The 20,258-nt window shown below is 40.6% G+C and overlaps 1 protein-coding gene across 1 annotated transcript in view; it reads right to left on the bottom strand.

Annotated features, from left to right (window-relative positions):
• The window catches only part of LOC125235709 (myotubularin-related protein 13), a 111,517-nt gene that overhangs the window by 33,883 nt on the left and 57,376 nt on the right, over positions 1-20,258 (bottom strand). The window contains 10 exon segments of the mRNA XM_048142274.1: positions 380-522; positions 926-1,098; positions 1,492-1,622; positions 2,089-2,194; positions 2,610-2,775; positions 7,753-7,847; positions 8,677-8,798; positions 11,455-11,590; positions 18,973-19,157; positions 19,831-19,942. Of these exon segments, the coding sequence (XP_047998231.1) occupies positions 380-522; positions 926-1,098; positions 1,492-1,622; positions 2,089-2,194; positions 2,610-2,775; positions 7,753-7,847; positions 8,677-8,798; positions 11,455-11,590; positions 18,973-19,157; positions 19,831-19,942 (1,369 nt within the window).

Here is a 20,258-nt window from a genome sequence, read left to right as displayed (position 1 = left end):
ACTATTTATTATGTCTTTGAACTTTTCACTGTCCATTAGCGACATTTCACACGCGATTTGAGTTTCGGTTAACGTTAAGATGTTGTTCGTACCGCTCGCACGCCGCGATTGGCGTTTTTTGTTATTAATTGTATACTGTTTTTTGTTATTACTGTTTTTTGTTATTAATTGTATAATAAAGAGTTTACTACTACTACTACTATTATTAATATTATATTACACCAAATAGATGTCCCAACGACTACACTAAAAGAAGGATTTACAGTTTCTGATCGGTGGCGGGAAATCGTTCCAACGTTTCGTGGCAGCATATCGTCAGCTGCGTCGCTATTTATTACCATTCGTGATATTTGAAGAATGGGGTGTGTTTAAAACTCACCTTGATAAGCTGGAAGGTTGCAGAGCGCAGTTGGAGACCCTCTTGCGGCGAATGCTCTAAATGTGGTAGATAGTGCGTGCGGACTGCCTTTTCGCGTGTTAGTGCGCACAGAGGGAACGACCGGACGACCGTTTGTTCGCACGCTGCAAAAATACGAAAATAAGTAGAATGTTAAATATGTGATCAAGGATAGGATGGACGTTGGCATGAGTGTCACTTCGAATTATTTGTTAGATTTGGTGAAATAGTAATCTATATCTATAATAGGCTAGTATCCTAAAGTCAAATCAGCTTCTTTTTTAGAATTGTCAAAACGATTTGCTACTATAAAATTAATATGAAATCATGAGGAGTCATGACGAAATCATGGTCAATTCATTTACTTTTTATATTTCTCTTTGACTTATTAAATAGAAATTATGTTTAAAAATAACTACTGCCCAAATTTTTCTTTTAATTATTTTGTTCTTTATTTCGTGCACTGCATAAAACATTTTGATTGTAAGTACAGGAAACAAGCCTATTTAACGTTTTTGATTAACTCACCGAATGGGTCAAGAGGCGCGCCGCGGAACACGAGTCGATAGTTGGTAAGGAATAAGGCGCCCTCTGCCGGTAGGAGCGGTGCTGCACGGCCGTCTGCCGCCAGGCAGCAACGCAGGGCTTGTCCTGACACCGCCTCGCCTGGTACTAACCAGGGGGCGACTATTCGCGGCTGCAACACATACAACAGGTTTAAAGCAGTGATAGTTGAAGTATGTCAGGGTCGCCATGTGATGTCGAACATTATAGACAAAAAACTAGGCTCCAATATACGTAATAAATACGTTTAATAACACTTTTACAAGGACATATAGCTATGCAGCAAAGAGGATCGAGTATTATAGAGAGTTACTGGCAAAGTAAAATGTGTAATCACAGTTCATAATGCCATTAATTTTCCATTGACAATTATGATCCAACCTTATGTTTTAAAAGTAATCCTAAAGCCATCTGATACGTTGTGTAAAGTACCTTCGTGTCTGGCTTTGGGTCTTAGCCATATGATACTGAGTTACATACCTTCTGGACAGGTCCATTGGCAAGCCGTGATAGTTGTAGCGGCGGCATGTTGGACAGGTGGCAAGCGGCGGCTTTCTCTCGCCACAGCATCGAGGGTCTCCATATGCATATGAACGACACCGGGAATCATTTGATGGAGACACCGGACGTGGTCTGCGGTCACACCTCCTTCAGTGCACACCTAGGTCAATAATAAAAGTTTTAATAACTATCTAAGGAATTTATCTATATTAGTTGTGAGAAGACATAAAATAATAGATAATATTCACATTTACATTTTGCGAAAGCTTGCTTAAAAATCGATTTCTAAATTTTAGCCAATCATGAAGTCATGGACTGGACCAACATTATTAAAATATATAGTACATACAATCACGCCTGTATCCCATAAAGGGGTAGGCAGAACACATGAAACTACTAAAGCTTCAGTGCCACTCTTGGCAAATAAGGGGTTGAAAGAAAACGAAAACTGTGACATTGCAGTGACAGGTTGCCAGCCTCTCGCCTACGCCACAATTTTACCCGTATCCCATAGTCGCCTTAATATATAGTAATTTAAATAAAATAGTGCCTGAGTGAAATGATCGAGTTAGGTTGTCAAAGCGGAACCGACTAAGGCTTTAGGATACATAAACAAAAAATATTACCTTGTCTACGAATCTGGAAACCATCTTGATAACGTTATTTCCTGCTTCGCCAGGGTCAGCCTCTTCGAAGCCGGACTCTGCGTCAGCGCTATCCGATTCCGCCACACTGCCAAAAAAATCTATGTTACTCTGAAAACAATCGTCCATTTTAGTTTATGTTTATAGTCACTTTGATATCCCAAGATGTCGCTCTCACCTGTTAGTGATGCTATTGCTACTATTGCTGGATCTGTCGGCGTCGTCTTCTGTCTCATCGATGAGTCGACCGGCGCCCTCTAGTGGTAGAAGTAGGTACAGCATTCTATTGGAGTATATATATCTTGGCTGCATAGTATTTCTTTGTAGCAAGTTGTCTCGCTCTCACCTGTTAGTGATGCTATTGCTGGCTCTGTCTGCGTCGTCTCCTCTCGCGTCGGCGCGTCAACCAGCGCCCTCTAATGGTAGAAGCAGGTAGACCATTCTATTGACCTACATGTCTTGCCTGTATAGGATTTCTTTGTAGCATGTTTTCTCGCTCTCACCTGTTAGTGATGCTATTGCTAGCTCTGTCTGCGTCGTCTCCTCTGGCGTCGGCGCGTCGACCGGCGCCCTCTAGTGGTAGAAGTAAGTAAACCATTCTATTGGCGTAGTGTATTGCTTGGCTGTATAGTGTTGATTCTTCGCTCGCTATTATTTCTCGCTGCTTCTCTGTTGGTAGAATAAAAAAGACTATTTTAATATTGATGAAAGAAACGACAATAAAAATAAAAACGATTTCGGTTATTTATTAACCAAATTGTAGGCATCGCGAGTGGACGTGTCGCTAAATTAAATAAATAATATTAAATTACGTCATTTTCAAAACAAGCTTTATTCAAAGCTCACTAGATCTCAATATCGATAAAAACGTTTAAAATACGTTACAACGTTTTGAAGTAAAAGCAGTGCCAAGGACTTTGCTAATTACCTCGGGGAAACGAGACAGCTGCGATTTTTCAACTCTTTCGCACAAACACTACGCAAGGAGCGTGTACCGTACCGCCACTAACACCAACGACCTAAGGTAAATTATCGGCAAGCATGTCCGGAAACAGGTCTCCGCAGGAAGGTGTGGTACGTACCAGTGGATCGCAACCCGACTTGTCGAGCTTATCAAAGTTGGAAGAAAAAACGCTGCTGCGTAAGCGCAAATATCCAGAGACGGACTGTGAGTGTGTTAGGGAAATTGCAAATTTATCTTTAAAAATGGAGACTATGTTCAAAAATTTTTCCGATTCGCAAAGTAAATACTTCTCATCAGTGCATGAGGATATGGTGCAAATTAAATCTAAAATTGATAGTATCCAAGCCACCACCGACAATCTTGCATCTGAACACACTAAGATGATGATAGACTTGTCCAATATGAACGAAAAATTTCTCCAAGCTGAAGAAAAAATTAAAGTACTTGAAGACAAAGTAGACGCATTTCAGAAACAAACAAACGATACCACTCTCCAAACATCAATGGATGAACTCATTAACGAAATAGAAGAACGGTCTGAGAGGCAAAAAAATATTATTATAGTGGGTGTCGCTGAGGCCTCAGCTAATACTTTTGAGGAAAGGCTGGCGCAAGATCGAAACACAGTTGACACTATATTAAAATTAGTGCTCCAAACTGAAGATGCTCCACAACCGTTAAAAGTTCTTCGAATTGGTAAATATAAACCAGGCAAGAATCGTTCCCTTAAAGTGTGTTTTGACTCAAGTAGAACTGCGATAAACCTCCTGCGAAACCGTAATAACTACCAACATGACCAAGTAAAACTGTTTTCTGATCAAACACAAGCACAACAGACCCGCATGAAAGAATTGCGTCAGCAACTCTCTAGTAGAATAGAAAAGGGGGAAACAAACTTAACCATCAAGTATATTAGAGGGCATCCAAAGATAGTGTCTTTGCCAAAAAACGATGGCAACATGAGCGGGGAAACAAAAAGTACACCGACAACCCTACAAAACCTGAACCAAAACTAATATCGTACCAGATTCTAACATCTTACAATGACTTAAAACCTATGGAAGGGTCATTCAATTTTTTCTACGCCAACGTAAGAAGTTTAGTAAAGCATGGGAAACTAGACGAATTAAAATGTGTTATCAAATTACTTAGTATACAAATGCACCTAATATTGCTTACTGAAACATGGATAAAATCGGAGGAGGAAGCAGCTTTCCTAGATATTCCTAACTACCAACATTATTATAACTACAGAAATGACAAAAGAGGTGGCGGTGTATCTATCTTTATACATAAAAATATACAACACGATCTGGTCGGGGGGCAATACGTAAATGGAAACAATTACTTGTGGATACACACACATAAATTTAACCTACATATTGGACTGATTTATAAACCTGGTGACACCAACCTAAATACATTCATTGAAGACTTTGAAAGACAGCTACCACAAAGAAAATCAACTATAATCTTTGGTGATTTCAATATAAACTTACTAGAAGGTAACTCGGATTGTAAAATATACACTAACATGCTAAAGGAAAACGGATATAATATCCTAAATCAATTGGACAGACAATTCTCGACGCGATCAACATCAACGACTAACAGTATTTTGGATCATATATTATCAAACTTGAATGGTAAAAATATTCATATTGCACTGGCTGATTCATCAATATCGGACCACAAACAAATTATTCTTCAAATGAAAAATAACAAGATTAATACCCATGTTAAGACACAGTATGAGGCGATTAATTACGAGTTATTACGGGAATTATCTGAACAGGGCTTTGATACGGTCTCAGATTCTGATTTTGAAACTTTGCACGAGTCCGTAAGGAATATGATAAAAACTAGTACTGTCACGAAAACGAAAATCATGAACGCGCCAAAGAAAGACTGGATAAATAAAGAAATCATACATAAAATTAATGTAAGAAATGATCTCTGGCAACAATTAAAAATACAACCTGAAAACGACGAGTTACTATCGAAATACAAAAAGGAAAGAAATGAGACTACAATATTAATCAAGAAGTGCAAGAACAAATATTACTATGACTCTTTTTTAAAATGTAAGAACGATCCTAAACATATGTGGCAATTGATATCTACTCTGTCTAATAACAAAAGAAAAGTTGAAAGTATTCCATCAAAACTTACTACAACTACCGGAACAATCAGCAGCATAAAGGACATTTGTGAACATTTTAACACCTACTTTGCTACAATAGGGGCACAGCTAGTAGAAGAAATAAAAGCACAAGGCTATAGCTCAAACAATGATAACATGGTAAATGATAATACTGAAATTACTGACGAAATGTCGGAATTAGTGTCCTGCGATGAAGAAGAAGTATTAAGAATAATCAAAGACTTGGATTCGAACTGCAGTACTGGCATAGACAAAATTACAACAAAATCTGTTCAGTGTGTTGTACATAATATCGTGCCTAAATTAACCAAGTGCATTAATTACTGTTTAAAGAATGGCATTTTTCCAAACTCACTAAAGGTTGCTAAGGTTACGCCAATTTTCAAATCAGGAAACAAAACAGAACCAGGAAATTATAGACCGGTCTCCGTACTACCCATATTGTCAAAAATACTGGAGAAAATCATCTATTGTCGTTTGAATAGCTATCTAACAAAAAATAATTTCTTTTTTGAAAAACAATACGGGTTTCGTCCAGAATCTAGTACATTATCCTCAACGATAGATTTAATTAATAATATCAAAACAAACATAGACAACAGGAGAGTAGCCTTAGGAATTTTCATTGATATAAAAAAAGCATTTGACACTGTAAGCCACGAGCTACTATTAGAAAAACTTAAAAACGTAGGAATTACAGGTGCAGCACATGCAATGTTCGAATCATATTTAAAAAATCGTTCTCAAATTGTTAAAATAGGTAATGAACAGAGCTCTCCACAAAAAATAACTTGCGGTGTCCCCCAAGGCTCAATTCTTGGGCCTCTTTTATTTTTAATATATGTCAATAGCATTAGCGAAATACCATTGAGAGGAGAACTTAGTCTTTACGCAGATGACACATGTGTGTTTTATTTTGGGCAATCTATAGATGAAATAAAAACTATGGCACAAGTTGATCTAAATAAACTATACAACTGGTACCAAAATAACTTACTCACCATTAATGTAGAAAAGACCAGCTACATGATTTTTAAAGCTAAAAATAAAAAGGTCAACGATGATATACCGTTAACAATAAATAACATAAAAATAAAAAAATCTGAAGAAGAGAAGTATTTGGGTCTTATAATTGATAGTGAATTGACGTGGAAGCCTCACATTAATAAATTAAAAAATAAACTATCATCACTACGAGGGTGTCTCTTTAACACGGTGTATTGTTTTCCGCGGCAGGTAGTATACACAATATACAACTCTCTGGTGAAGTCTCACCTAAATTACCTAATAGAGATATGGGGAACTGCGAATAAGACCACGCTAAAAAGTTTACAGATAGCGCAAAATAAAATTATAAAAACACTTTTTCGATACGACTTTCTTACACCAAGCGCCAAAATTTATTGGGAAACCAAAATAATGAATCTTAATCAGCTTTATTTTAACAACATATATATACTTATAAAGAAAATAATAGATAAGAAAATTAAATCCCAACTAACTTTTAAAACCAAAACTGAATTAGGTTTACGACCTTTACGTAACTCTAATAGTCTAAGCCTCCAACCCACGCGTACTAAATTTGGACAAAGAAACATTGGATATGAAGGAGCACAGTTTTACAATAAAATACCAACAGAAATTAAAGAATGTAAAAACATTACCACGTTTAAAAGAAAATTAAAAGAATTTGTTATTAAAAACATTTGAATCCGGCCCCGGAACTTTTAGTCAGACGGCTCAAAGGTCTGTCGTCAAGTGATAAACAACATCGTCGCGCGTACTATTGTGAAATACAATATAGAATAACTAGCGTATTTTGTAGTCATATTGCATTCCCTACCCGCCGCTGGTCACTGGTTTTGTTCTGTTTTGTTTTGAATTAGTTATTTATGTAATTGTACTTAATGGCTAAGTTAACTAAAATTGTTTTATACCTAGTAAAAAATGACGCAAAATTTATGAAAGCACATGTACCTACTTAAACGTTATTAGCTAGCTAAAAACGTAAAAAGTAAATAAAGCTGGCATTGCTTGTACACAATTGTAATTGTTGAATTACAAGAAGACGCGTTGTACTATAATATATTTAATTTAAGTTTTAGTTAAGTAATTTTTTTAAAGCGAGTGTGCACTCGTTATACTTACTACCTAACATTTTATTTATGTTTTAGTTATATTTCTCTAAAGTGAAATGTATAATTTCTTTGAGAAAATAAAGATCTATAAACCTAATTGTAAAAATCTAGTTCGAACCACAAAATGTTTTTTTATAAGTGGAAAATGTTTAAATGTTCAGTCTATATTTATTTTGTTTATACATGTGTACATTTCGCCGTTTGTTTCCCAAAAATTTAAAAAATATAAAAAAAAACTTTTCTGCTTCAAGACTCTGCAAGGCAAAGCTCTATATAAATCTACGGAGTGTTCACCCAATAGACATTTAGAATCGAATAAGTTTTAATGTATGAAGCAGGTTTTTTGCATAGAACGGCTTTAAAGGTACAAAAAATATTACCTGGAGGTAGGGAGGGCCACAGCCTCATCTGTTCGGCGGCGATCTCCAACGCGCTAGGCTCTTGTGCCCTCAGCAATGAGTATTCTTCATCGTCCCTATAATGAAAACTTAACTTGATAACATAATATTAAAAAAAAGATGTTTGAATTTGTTTATTGTCATCATTGACCTTCAAGTCTATAACTTTTTTTATTATTATTATAAACTGGCCAGAGATTGACCTTAGTCGCATCTGATGGAAAGTGACGCCAAGACTATACAACCATGTCAAGTGGGGCGACAACGTTTGTCATGGCTGTGTAAGTCAATACGGGAGCGACAAACTTTAACCCTTTAAATGCATATAGGTTAAGATTGTATTTTTTACAAGGAACCCTAAAGATTTGAGTATCAGTGGCGGGTTCATTGTTTGTTGCAAAAAATATATTTAAAATTGCAAGTGGGTAGTCAGAACCAAGTGCGGGTAGTTCGAAAACCTCGTACAGCCAGAAGATGTTGATGTCAACTTTAGCCAGTCTGCTCCGAGACCACGGGGACAATGCCGTCCTTGAAACGTCGGAGGTTAGTGTTTAAAACATAGTAATACGCGATTAAGTCCCGTTTGCAATTTTAAATTTAATATGTGTAAAAATGGTGAAAGGTTAAATCAGTAATATCTTTGTACATATATGACCTATCAACCTGCCTCATTAAGTATCGCGTAGTGTTTAATGACACGCAAAAACAAAATAACTGAAATATTGGTTGGAAGAAACCGTTTACCCTATTAGCATAGCACATACTTCTAGCGATAATATTCGTGATAACAGTACTCCAGCATAAGTTCAATTGTATATGTCAATAACGAAACATTAGAGCTGGATTCATTTGTATAGCAGTGGTGCGGCCTAGAAACGTAAAAGTTGAAAAATGTAGAAGACATACCTCGGACTAGGCGCCCTCTGGTGGTGCGTAGGACTCGGGAGGTATAAAGCCTTGATGTCGCGCTGAACGTCTTGGTAGAAGGCCGCCTCCCAAAACTGCTGGCTCGTCCACACTTGGTGCTCCTAGAAGATTATAAACTATTTAGAAACATAATAAACTTACAAATAGCAATAACAATATGTATGTACCTACAGTCTGCAACACACCTAATATTAATACAGTCAGTGTCAAAAAATAGGGCTTTATTTCTAGTACATTAAGGTCATGTATACATTCTTATCACTTTGGCTGTATTCATAGGTGTGTTGCGAAATGGTCTCATTATAAGATTAACGACGATTTTACCGCAGTGTTTATTAGGGTGGAGCGAAAAAACACTTTTCTGGAATTAGCAAATCTAATAGTTATCAATCAATGCCCCTTAGTCTATGAAACCTATGTGCAAATTTTCAGCTTTTTAAATCAACATCTTCAGCCTCCGCATTAGGTTTGAAATTTTGAAAAACTCATACAAACCTGAAAATTGAACTTTCAGATAAAAAATTTTTTTCGGCAGTATTATGTTCAGTATACATAATTGATACATATTATTACAAGAAACTACCAAAAGTTGCGAAAATAGCGTCAAAAATCGCCAAAGTTTGCCTAGTTTCAGTACATTGGCCAAAATAGCCGCTAAAATACTGAAAATTGGCGATTTTTAACGCTATTTTCGCAACTTTTGGTAGTTTCTTGTAATAATATGTATCAATAATGTATACTGAACATAATACTGCTGAAAAATTTTTTTTATCTGAAAGTTGAATTTTCAGGTTTGTATGAGATTTTCAAAATTTCAAACCTAATGCGGAGGCTGAAGATGTTGATTTAAAAAGCTGAAAATTTGCACATAGGTTTCATAGACTAAGGGGCAATGAATGATAACTATTAGAATTGCTAATTCCAGAAAAGTGTTTTTTCGCTCCACCCTAGTGTTTATTATCGTTGTTAACAACTAGTTGCCACCAAGTCTGCCACTTAGGGGTCCCGAGTGACCAGCAGTCACTTTTCGGTCGCCAATACGACTTACTGAGTCGCCCAGGCGCCTGGCGACTAAGGCCGTTTTCACATTATCCGATCCGATATCGGACGCCATAAGGATTTCAATGGAAAAAATCCAAGATGGCGCCTGTAATGTATGGGGTATCGGTCCGACATCCGATATCGGATAATGTGAAAACGCATTAAGGGTCCGTTGCACCAAACCATCTCACCGGATTCAGCGTTGCAGAGGGACAGCAGTAGTGCCGTGTCTGTCACTCTACAGTCTGCACCGACCTGTATACACATGTAGGCGTACTGGATGACGCCGGTGCACAGCTTGCGGCAGTAGGCGGTCGCGAGCGGCATGGCCGCCGCTGGAGAGGGACGGCAGTAGCGCCGTCTCTGTCACTCTACAGTCTGCACCGACCTGTATACACATGTAGGCGTACTGGATGACGCCGGTGCACAGCTTGCGGCAGTAGGCGGTCGCGAGCGGCATGGCCGCCGCTGGAGAGGGACGGCAGTAGCGCCGTCTCTGTCACTCTACAGTCTGCACCGACCTGTATACACATGTAGGCGTACTGGATGACGCCGGTGCACAGCTTGCGGCAGTAGGCGGTCGCGAGCGGCATGGCCGCCGCTGGAGAGGGACGGCAGTAGCGCCGTCTCTGTCACTCTACAGTCTGCACCGACCTGTATACACATGTAGGCGTACTGGACGACGCCGGTGCACAGCTTGCGGCAGTAGGCGGTCGCGAGCGGCATGGCCGCCGCTGGAGAGGGACGGCAGTAGCGCCGTCTCTGTCACTCTACAGTCTGCACCGACCTGTATACACATGTAGGCGTACTGGATGACGCCGGTGCACAGCTTGCGGCAGTAGGCGGTCGCGAGCGGCATGGCCGCCGCTGGAGAGGGACGGCAGTAGCGCCGTCTCTGTCACTCTACAGTCTGCACCGACCTGTATACACATGTAGGCGTACTGGATGACGCCGGTGCACAGCTTGCGGCAGTAGGCGGTCGCGAGCGGCATGGCCGCCGCTGGAGGGACGGCAGTAGCGCCGTCTCTGTCACTCTACAGTCTGCACCGACCTGTATACACATGTAGGCGTACTGGATGACGCCGGTGCACAGCTTGCGGCAGTAGGCGGTCGCGAGCGGCATGGCCGCCGCTGGAGAGGGACGGCAGTAGCGCCGTCTCTGTCACTCTACAGTCTGCACCGATCTGTATACACATGTAGGCGTACTGGATGACGCCGGTGCACAGCTTGCGGCAGTAGGCGGACGCGAGCGGCATGGCCGCCGCTGGAGAGGGACGGCAGTAGCGCCGTCTCTGTCACTCTACAATCTGCACCGACCTGTATACACATGTAGGCGTACTGGATGACGCCGGTGCACAGCTTGCGGCAGTAGGCGGTCGCGAGCGGCATGGCCGCCGCTGGAGAGGGACGGCAGTAGCGCCGTCTCTGTCACTCTACAGTCTGCACCGACCTGTATACACATGTAGGCGTACTGGATGACGCCGGTGCACAGCTTGCGGCAGTAGGCGGTCGCGAGCGGCATGGCCGCCGCTGGAGAGGGACGGCAGTAGCGCCGTCTCTGTCACTCTACAGTCTGCACCGACCTGTATACACATGTAGGCGTACTGGATGACGCCGGTGCACAGCTTGCGGCAGTAGGCGGTCGCGAGCGGCATGGCCAACGCTGGAGAGGGACGGCAGTAGCGCCGTCTCTGTCACTCTACAGTCTGCACCGACCTGTATACACATGTAGGCGTACTGGATGACGCCGGTGCACAGCTTGCGGCAGTAGGCGGTCGCGAGCGGCAACATGGCGGCCGCTATTGAATGCTCGTCTAGTGCTGAGGAGGACTGGAGGGCGCAGTTCATTAGTCTGTAACAAATAATAGAGCATTACTAAATGCCTAAATAGTTGCATAATCATATTTAGGTAAACAACAGGGTCTGTAGATTAATTGGCACGTTTACACCAAGTAGCAAACGAAATTCAACTGCCACTATTACCCTTTAATATCTTGATACTTTTTGGTCTATACAAATGTATATTTGTTTATTTATTATTATACAGTGAAACCTGGATAAGTGAGACTTCAAGGGACGACAAAATGTATCTCACTAAAAGAGGTATTCCACTTATTCAGGGTCTCAGTTAGACAGGCATAATAAAATGTTTGTCTCATTTACAGAGGGTATCACTAATAGAGGCCAGAATAGGAGATATGTCAGTTATACAGGTGATAAATAAGGTGTTTTGCATATATGTATTAATATACATGTATATAGTGGTGTGTTTAAGTAATTGTATATCTATCTGATACCATGTGTATAGAAAATTTGCAGTTGTACGTTTTTAAATTTATTTGTCATTTATCGTCAATTCACTTCTACTGATTACCTCAAAGGTTGACTGGAAGAGATCCCATTTAAAGATAAGTTCGCCTACATTTTATATTACTGACTCTGTAACTGTGTCTCTTTTGTTTCCTTTATCTTATACTTTTAAACGAGCAATTCTTGTATATTTATTTATTTATTTATATATATATTTATTTACACTGACGATCTCGGAAACCGCTCTAACGATTTCGCAGAAATTTGTTATGTGGGGGTTTTTGGGGGTGAAAAATCGGTCTAACTTATCCTTAGGTCCCGGAAAACGCGAATTTTCGAGTTTTCATGCGTTTTTCTTCGCGCGCCATCTCGTGTGCAGTAGTTGTACTGTTAAGACAGAATTCTTTCGGTCGATGTAAGTACTATTTATTGCAAACACTAGATGGCGACACAGGTCAAGGCTAAAACGAATAGAAAATACACTATTTGAGTTTTTGTGGCGAAATGCGCGCCATCTCGTGTGGAGTAGTTGTGTTGTTAAGGCTGAGAATTCTTTCGCTCGATGTAGGTACTATTCATTTTTGAACTAGATGGCGACACATGTCAAGGATACGAAACAGAACCGAGCGAAGCTCGGTTGCCCAGATATTGTACAATAAAGCTACATAGGTACACTTATATCTTGACGACCAGTCAGGCCTAGCGGGTAGTGACTCTGCCTGCTAAGCCGCGGTCCTGGGTTCGAAAAATGTATAAGAATCAGTTGGTTGTCATTGAACACCCATTAATAGCTACGAATGGCAGTGAAACTTGAAGTCTCAAGTGCTCTACCCACCCCCTTTAGGAATACAGGCGTCTCAGTATATGTATGTATGATTTCCTAATCAGTTCTAATATCAAAAAATTACAAACTATACTACGACCGATACTCATGTTCAGAATCTGCAGCAATGTTTTCATACTACCGGTACATAAACATCCTTGATCTGTCAGTAATCATCACGAACGGAACAATAGAAAAAAAACAACGTTAAAACCGATAAAATCGACATAGGAATACTGCACGAAGAGATCAATTATGTGTAATGATATAAATAAATCGTTTCAGGCACGGTAGAGGCAGTTTAGTTCAAAATGCGGAGATTTCTCGCAATAGGCATTATTGCCTGTGGCTATCTATTTTGTGAGACCAATGGGCAGAAGAATGTGGTAAGTATAAGTCAAAGACCTTTACAGGGGACAGCTCAATCACATTTTTTGCCATACTAAATTGAACCTTATCACCGAGAGAGAAAGTTGATCGTATCAGACTAGCGAAAACGGTCCACATGAGAGGGCATTGTTTGGGCTGGTGTCCCTCTCGCACGTGTGACCAGTGTTAATGAAGTTACCATAGTAGTAGTATTTTTATCTGTATATTACCTGACTTTAAAACTTCTTATTTTATTTTAGTGTTATATTCAAAGTAGGGTTTCGATATATTTTAAAGAATTAGAAAATAATTATAATGTAATTATTTTAATGCCCATAAATCAAAGATTTGTATAATTAAAAAATAACTTTAATTGGGTATTAGTAGATTTAGTAGTGACTTTGAAAATTAACTGGTATCCCCAATGTATGACAGTGATGACGTCACTGAATAATGTTGACATTGTCAGTAAGTGCGAGAGGGACACCAGCCCAAACAATGACCTCTCATGTGGACACACTTTTTGACCTAACTACACAATCTAGTTTAATAATTCTAAATCTATGGTATAAGTATCCTAAAATTTTCGGTTTCTATTTATGGTTTCGGGTGACTTGACTTGAAGATGTCAAAGAGAAACGCTAGGTTGAAGCAGAGATTTGGGAAATTCCAATGTATTAATTGAAAAATCTATTGGTAGAAGTTAAATAATTTCGGCGCAAACACTGATCCTTGAGGTAGACCGTTATTCAGCTTCCGCCTCTTATTTTTTCAGCCTTCCAAGAAACTTCGAATTTCGGCTCGCTCAATAAGCTATTTATAAGGTCTGCTACCCCTCTACTCGGAATTGCGCCTAAAACTTTACTCATGAGATCGTGTTTCCACACCGTGTCCTAAGCAGCAGTAAAGTCAATAAAAACTTGTGATCCTTATTGCTATCATGATAGTTGCTTTTTAACTACACTGAGACTATAGCGAATGCCGTGGAGACGGGAGCTGGCCGCCGTGAATAATAGAAACAAAGGCTTTTGTTTAACATATTACGGAAAAAGCCAAAAAAACATCTCAGAAGATTCATACTATACCTACTTACATTGCAAGTTAAATAAAAGCTTGTACAGTCGAGTTCATTAATATGTGTACAATTTATCACCTTATGGGGCTTATGGCAACGAGCCAAGGTAAAAAAATGTACACATATTTATGAACTCGACTGTAATAACTGTGTTCTTGGTTCCAGGGCCCCGGGAAATGGTCAGTGCTGAACATAATGAAGTGTGACAACGACGACATGATGCCAATAAAGCTGGACGCCAACCGGCGCAAGCTCAACCGGACGCACGACTGTTTCAACGCTAAACTGGTTTTGGAAGAGCCCTTAGATGATGAATGGGCGGTTAGTTGTATGGCACGCCTGATGCTATTTTTTTTATACTACGTCGGTGGCAAACAAGCATACGGCCCGCCTGATGTAAAGCGGTCACCGTAACCTATGGACGCCTGCAACTCAAACAGTGTCACAAGCGCGTTGCCACCCTATTAGAAACTTGTACACTCCCTTTTGCTGTGTTAAGTACACAGCAAAAAGGAATGTACAAGTTCTAAGGAGGGTTCGGGTTGCCGACGACTCAAAGGACAATAGACGGAACAAGTTAGTTCCGTAAGTCCTCCCGTCATCAGCACACCGCACCCTCGTTGAGCTCTGGCAGCCTTACTCACCGGCAGGAACACAACACTAAAGCTAAAGCTTTTATATAAAACTAGCTTTTTTCCGCGGCTTCGCCCGCGTACTAATCTAATCTAGATTGTTGTCCCATACAAACTTTGGACCCCCAATTCACCCCCTTAGGAGGTGAATTTTGAAAAATCCGTTCTTAGTGCTCCTCTACCTACCTTAGGAACCTACGTGTCAAATTTGGAATCTCTAGGACCAGCGGTTTCGGCTGTGCAGTGATATGTCAGTCAGTCAGTCAGTCAGGCAGTTTCTTCTTTTATATATTAAGACATATAAATAACTCGTACTCTATCACGATTAATCTCAGTTTCTGTTGTTAAAAATAAATTGTTAACAATAATAAAAGCTCCTATGTTGGTGATCAATGCAGCGTTAAACGCAGGCGATCATCGAAATATAGGGGAAATGACGTGACGCTCCTACATTGTATTTTTTTATAGATTCCGGGATCGCAAGCGTTCGATCAACTTTTCATAAAACTAACTATAGAGTTAAATATTAGGTCAAAGAAAGCTGATGGTGATTTAACCCGGTAGCAACGAAATCGTAACGGAAGGACCTCCATAAAAAAATGGAGGGAAAGGTCAGTTTTCCAAGTCCAATGGGGAACTTGACTGTAGTTAAAATAAAATATTTGATGCACGAAATAAAGCATCAGATATAAGAAAAACATGGACAGAAGTTACTTTTAAATCCAATTTCTATTTAATAAGTCAGGTAGAATATATAAAGTAACTGAGTTGACTCAGTTGACTGTGACGTCACTCAATTCGATTTCATATAAATTCCATATTAGCAAGTCGTTCAAATTCGTTTTGACAGTTCTTAAAAAGAAGCTGATTTGACTAGGAGGCAAGTAGCCTCTTTATGTTCATAATTCTTCCTGCTCTTGGCATCTTGGCATTATTTAGGGTCGAGTTACATAAAAATATAAACTTATTTCCAACAGATTCGCCTGGATATTTGCAAAGTAGTAGACGGTGGGTGCAAAGACTACAGTACAATGGCGGACGACTCAATGATAAAGTTCGCTAAGAAGTACGCCGAAGGAAACGTGAAGACTGCATTGGAGTGCGCCGAAATAGACCCGCCAGACTTCCCTGTACCAGCCGTAAGTATTCATTTCAACATAGATTAAATACAAGAAGATCATACCATCCCATACATTAAAATGCGACCGCCTAAGAACGCGCATACACTACACCACACATAGATGGCGCCTGGCGCCAAAGTTTTAAGCTTGTGTCGAGACATGGCAGTCTATGCACTGTGATTACACATTTTACTTTCACAGTAACTCTCTATAATATTAGATCCTCTTTGGTACATCTAAATAATTGTTTTGCAGGGCGAGCACAGTATAAAGAATTTCCTATTCGATTACGACGAGCTACCGCCTGAGGTCCGTACGGCGAGTTCATGGCCTGCGGCTATCTTATAAAACATGGCAGGGAACATATGTGTGCCAAGGTCCACGTCTTGTTCGAGGAAGTCGAGGAAGATGAATGCGAAGACGAAGAGGAGGAATGAAGACAAGACTAATAAAGGTGGCGGTTCGCGGCGCAACAGAGACAGAAGACTGAGACAGAAGACCGCAACCGTCACTTGACTTGACATGATAAGCGGCAGTTCGCGGGCGAGACAGAGACATTGTGTCTGTCCCCTGTCTCTGTCTCATTCTCAAACTGCCGCTTATATGTTGCCTACTCTCAACTGATGGTCGCGGTCTTCTGTCCCGTTCTTTCGACTCTGTCGCGGCGCGAACCGCCAACCTTAAGAGCTGGCACGACTGGAATGAATTATTCGATAAAATTATCTATTTGTGGAACACATTAATCAATATAATGGTGGCTCTGACTGTCACACTGCTGCCAACAAACTGCTGTGCAGTTAGGCAGATAAGTTTAAAACATTACTGTAATTTTACAGTCTGATCAAAAAGAGCAGAAATTAAAAAGTGGCAACATCGTAGTGTCGTCCCGTTTTCTCACACATATTGATTTGAAAGGGACGACACTACAATGTTGCCACTTTTTAATTTCTACTCTTTTAGGTCAGACTGTATACGGTGTCGTTTATTCCATTCATGCCAGCTATATACTACGTCGGTGGCAAACAAGCATACGGCCCGCCTGATGTAAAGCGGTCACCGTAACCTATGGACGCCTGCAACTCAAACAGTGTCACAAGCGCGTTGCCACCCTATTAGAAACTTGTACACTCCCTTTTGCTGTGTTAAGTACACAGCAAAAAGGAATGTACAAGTTCTAAGGAGGGTTCGGGTTGCCGACGACTCAAAGGACAATAGACGGAACAAGTTAGTTCCGTAAGTCCTCCCGTCATCAGCACACCGCACCCTCGTTGAGCTCTGGCATCTTTACTCACCGGCAGTAAAATGTAGGGTCTAGTGATAGGCGCTACGAGTACGTGAATACAAGTAAAATGTATAGGATACTTAGTTCCCATAGCGGACCCCATGCTTTCATAAGCTTGGAAATTTCCGGGTTAGCTCAAGAAAGAAGACCGTACGTTCCTCGTATTTGACTGTTTTTTTACGTTGGGTTGTATGGGTACAGTCACGAGTTTTAATTTGTGAGTTTGTGACCTACTTTCGTTAAATGTTGTCAGACCATTCATAATATTCATAATAAGGTCGAACCTTTAGTACAATAATGTTGAATTTCAAGTCAAGACACAAGTCAACGGTCATTCTCAAGACGTCAGGGCGAATTCTAATTACCGCGACTCATTTGTTTTCAGTGAAATTTTAGTTCTAATTTTAATTTATCAGAATTCAATTTTCACTAAAAATGGAAGTGTCGCGGCAATTACAATATGGACTAGATTGAGAATTACCGACCTAATCGACTCTCGAAATGATAACTTCTTTGCAAAAAGCTATCATTAAGGTTTTCGACATGTATCGTGTCAGTGTCAGTCAAGAAGATAGTTTAATGAGAAGAACGAAACGTAAGGTGTCGATGGTATACATTAAGACATTAAAATAATAGCTCTAAATAGCGAAAGTTTGCTACACGATATTCAATCTTGGGGGGTCCCAAATTATTGTGATTTATTTTTTCTTTTTATTATTTCGTATTGTATTTCTTTGTACGGTATGGAGTTGTTTTTACGTTAAAAAATAAATAAAACGAAATAATAAATACAAAGACTTATTTAATTATTATTTATTACTAATGAACCCACGAAAACTAATGAGTGACCAGAGGGCTGGCCCCGTAGCCGAATGGCATTTCTACGACGCGAAACGAAAACGAAACGCCACGAAAGGTAGTCTGGCTCTGTCGCGCCAATACGAAAGAGCGATAGAGATAGATATCTATCTACGAGCGTTTCGTTTCGTGAGCGCATGTGCATTCGGCTACGCAGGCTGGTATGATATTTGTCAGCGCAAGTAATAACATGGCGGGGAACTATAGGCTAGTTTCCTACTAGTCAAATCAGCTTCTTTTTAAGAACTGTCAAAACGATTTGGTAATATGGAATTACTATGAAATACTGAGGAGTGACGTCACGGTCAATTCATTTACTTTATATCTTTCTCTTTGATTTATTAAATAGAAATTATGTTTAAACATAACTACTGTCCATGTTTTTCTTCTAATTATGTGGTGCTTTATTTCGTGCACTGCATAAAATATTTTATTTTAAGTATAGGAAACTAGCCTATTTGCGTGCGTCGCTATGTACTTGTACCTACATGCTAATATTACTAATCGATTGCGGTCCAGCGCGGAAATGCAGCTAGCGTCTTGGGAACCTTTGCACCTAGAATGACTCGTGGGGGGTTGTTTGATTGAATGTTGTTGTGGAGGTTTTCTGTTTTTTTTTTAATTGTTTGGTTGTATATGGTACATTAACTATTGTAAAGTGTGTTTAAAAAAAATATTACTAATAATTTTTTATTTATTTATTTTTATGTACAATGTTATTGTAATAAATAAATAAAAAAAAATTAAAAAAATAATAAACTTACCTGACTAGTAACTCGAACTGGTGGTGGTGTAACAGATGCTTGTTGCTAGGTAACCGCGCGGCCAAGTCTCGTACGAGCGCAGCGCGCGCGGCGCACGCGCGTAACGCTAGTAGTACGGCGGGGAACGATTTGCGTGCGTCTGCGTAGCGACACTCGAATATGGCCGCTATGCATGCTCGGAGGACCTGTGAGAAAAATAACATGTATGATGTAGGAGAATAAATTCGAAGGAATTAATCGGGCGTCACTTTGCAGCAATCCATGCTGATTCGATGGAATTGTAAAGTACAGTGGGCTAAGGGACCGACCGGCGTGGCGCGCACCGCGTCGCCTGGGGGCGCGCAGCGCCACAGGGCTTTTACACGTCACATGTACATATTTAGGAGCGCGTCTTACGTCCTTCCTATACAAAATGTACTGAGGAGACGTTTTTTGAATTACATTCAGGTGGCGTGGCGGAGACGTCCGTTGCGCGCCGCAAGACACGCGACGCCTAAGTGGGGTCGGTCCCTAAGAAAGTGGTCTACGAGTTTTGACAAGTTTCTGTGAGCTCTAACGATCGCTAAGGTTAACTAGACACATGGCATGATGTAAATATCACATATAGACAGAGCAATGAGGAGGCACTCTGACATTTTATCCCGCCAGGCAGCGCCTGTCACTGTCATTCATATGTGTGAGAGAGAGAAAATATATCATGTTCTGCCTTAAATTTTAAGGCCTTGTATGGTGAAGTAAAGCGCGAAGCTCAAAACCGCTCGGGATGGCGACGCACTGTGGATGCCCTCTGCCCCATCTAGGACACACAGGACATTAAGTGATCTATTTGAGTTAATAAGATATCGGTTAGGTAGTGACCTCGAGCCGCCGGGCGGAGTTGGTGACGAGCACGTGCGGCGCCTCGGCCGCGCCGGCGGGCGGCGCCGCGGGCGGCACGATGCGCGGCCCGGGCGCGCGCAGCGCCGTCAGCCTGCAACGGTGTAATATGTCAGCTTACTGATACTAGTCTGCACTCACTTGCTTTCTAAGGGCCGGTTGCATCGACGACATTTGACAGACACATCATCGTCACGCAGCAGACGTCTATGGAACTTCCCATACGATAAAATTAAACGAAACGCTTTAATGGTGAAAGATGGTTTGATGCGACCGGCCCCAAAGGTCGGCACCGAACCTTACTGTATGGGAAGTTTCATAGACGTCTGCTGCGTGACGATGATGTGTCTGTCAAATGTCGTTGATGCAACCGGCCCTAAGTCTCTATTGATACTGAACAGGAATAAATG

This window comes from Leguminivora glycinivorella, chromosome 18 (assembly GCF_023078275.1).
Source record: "Leguminivora glycinivorella isolate SPB_JAAS2020 chromosome 18, LegGlyc_1.1, whole genome shotgun sequence".
In the NCBI taxonomy this organism is placed as follows: Eukaryota; Metazoa; Arthropoda; class Insecta; order Lepidoptera; family Tortricidae; genus Leguminivora; species Leguminivora glycinivorella.
The sequence above is the reverse complement of the archived record's forward strand: the minus strand, read 5'-3'. Positions and strand labels throughout refer to the sequence as shown.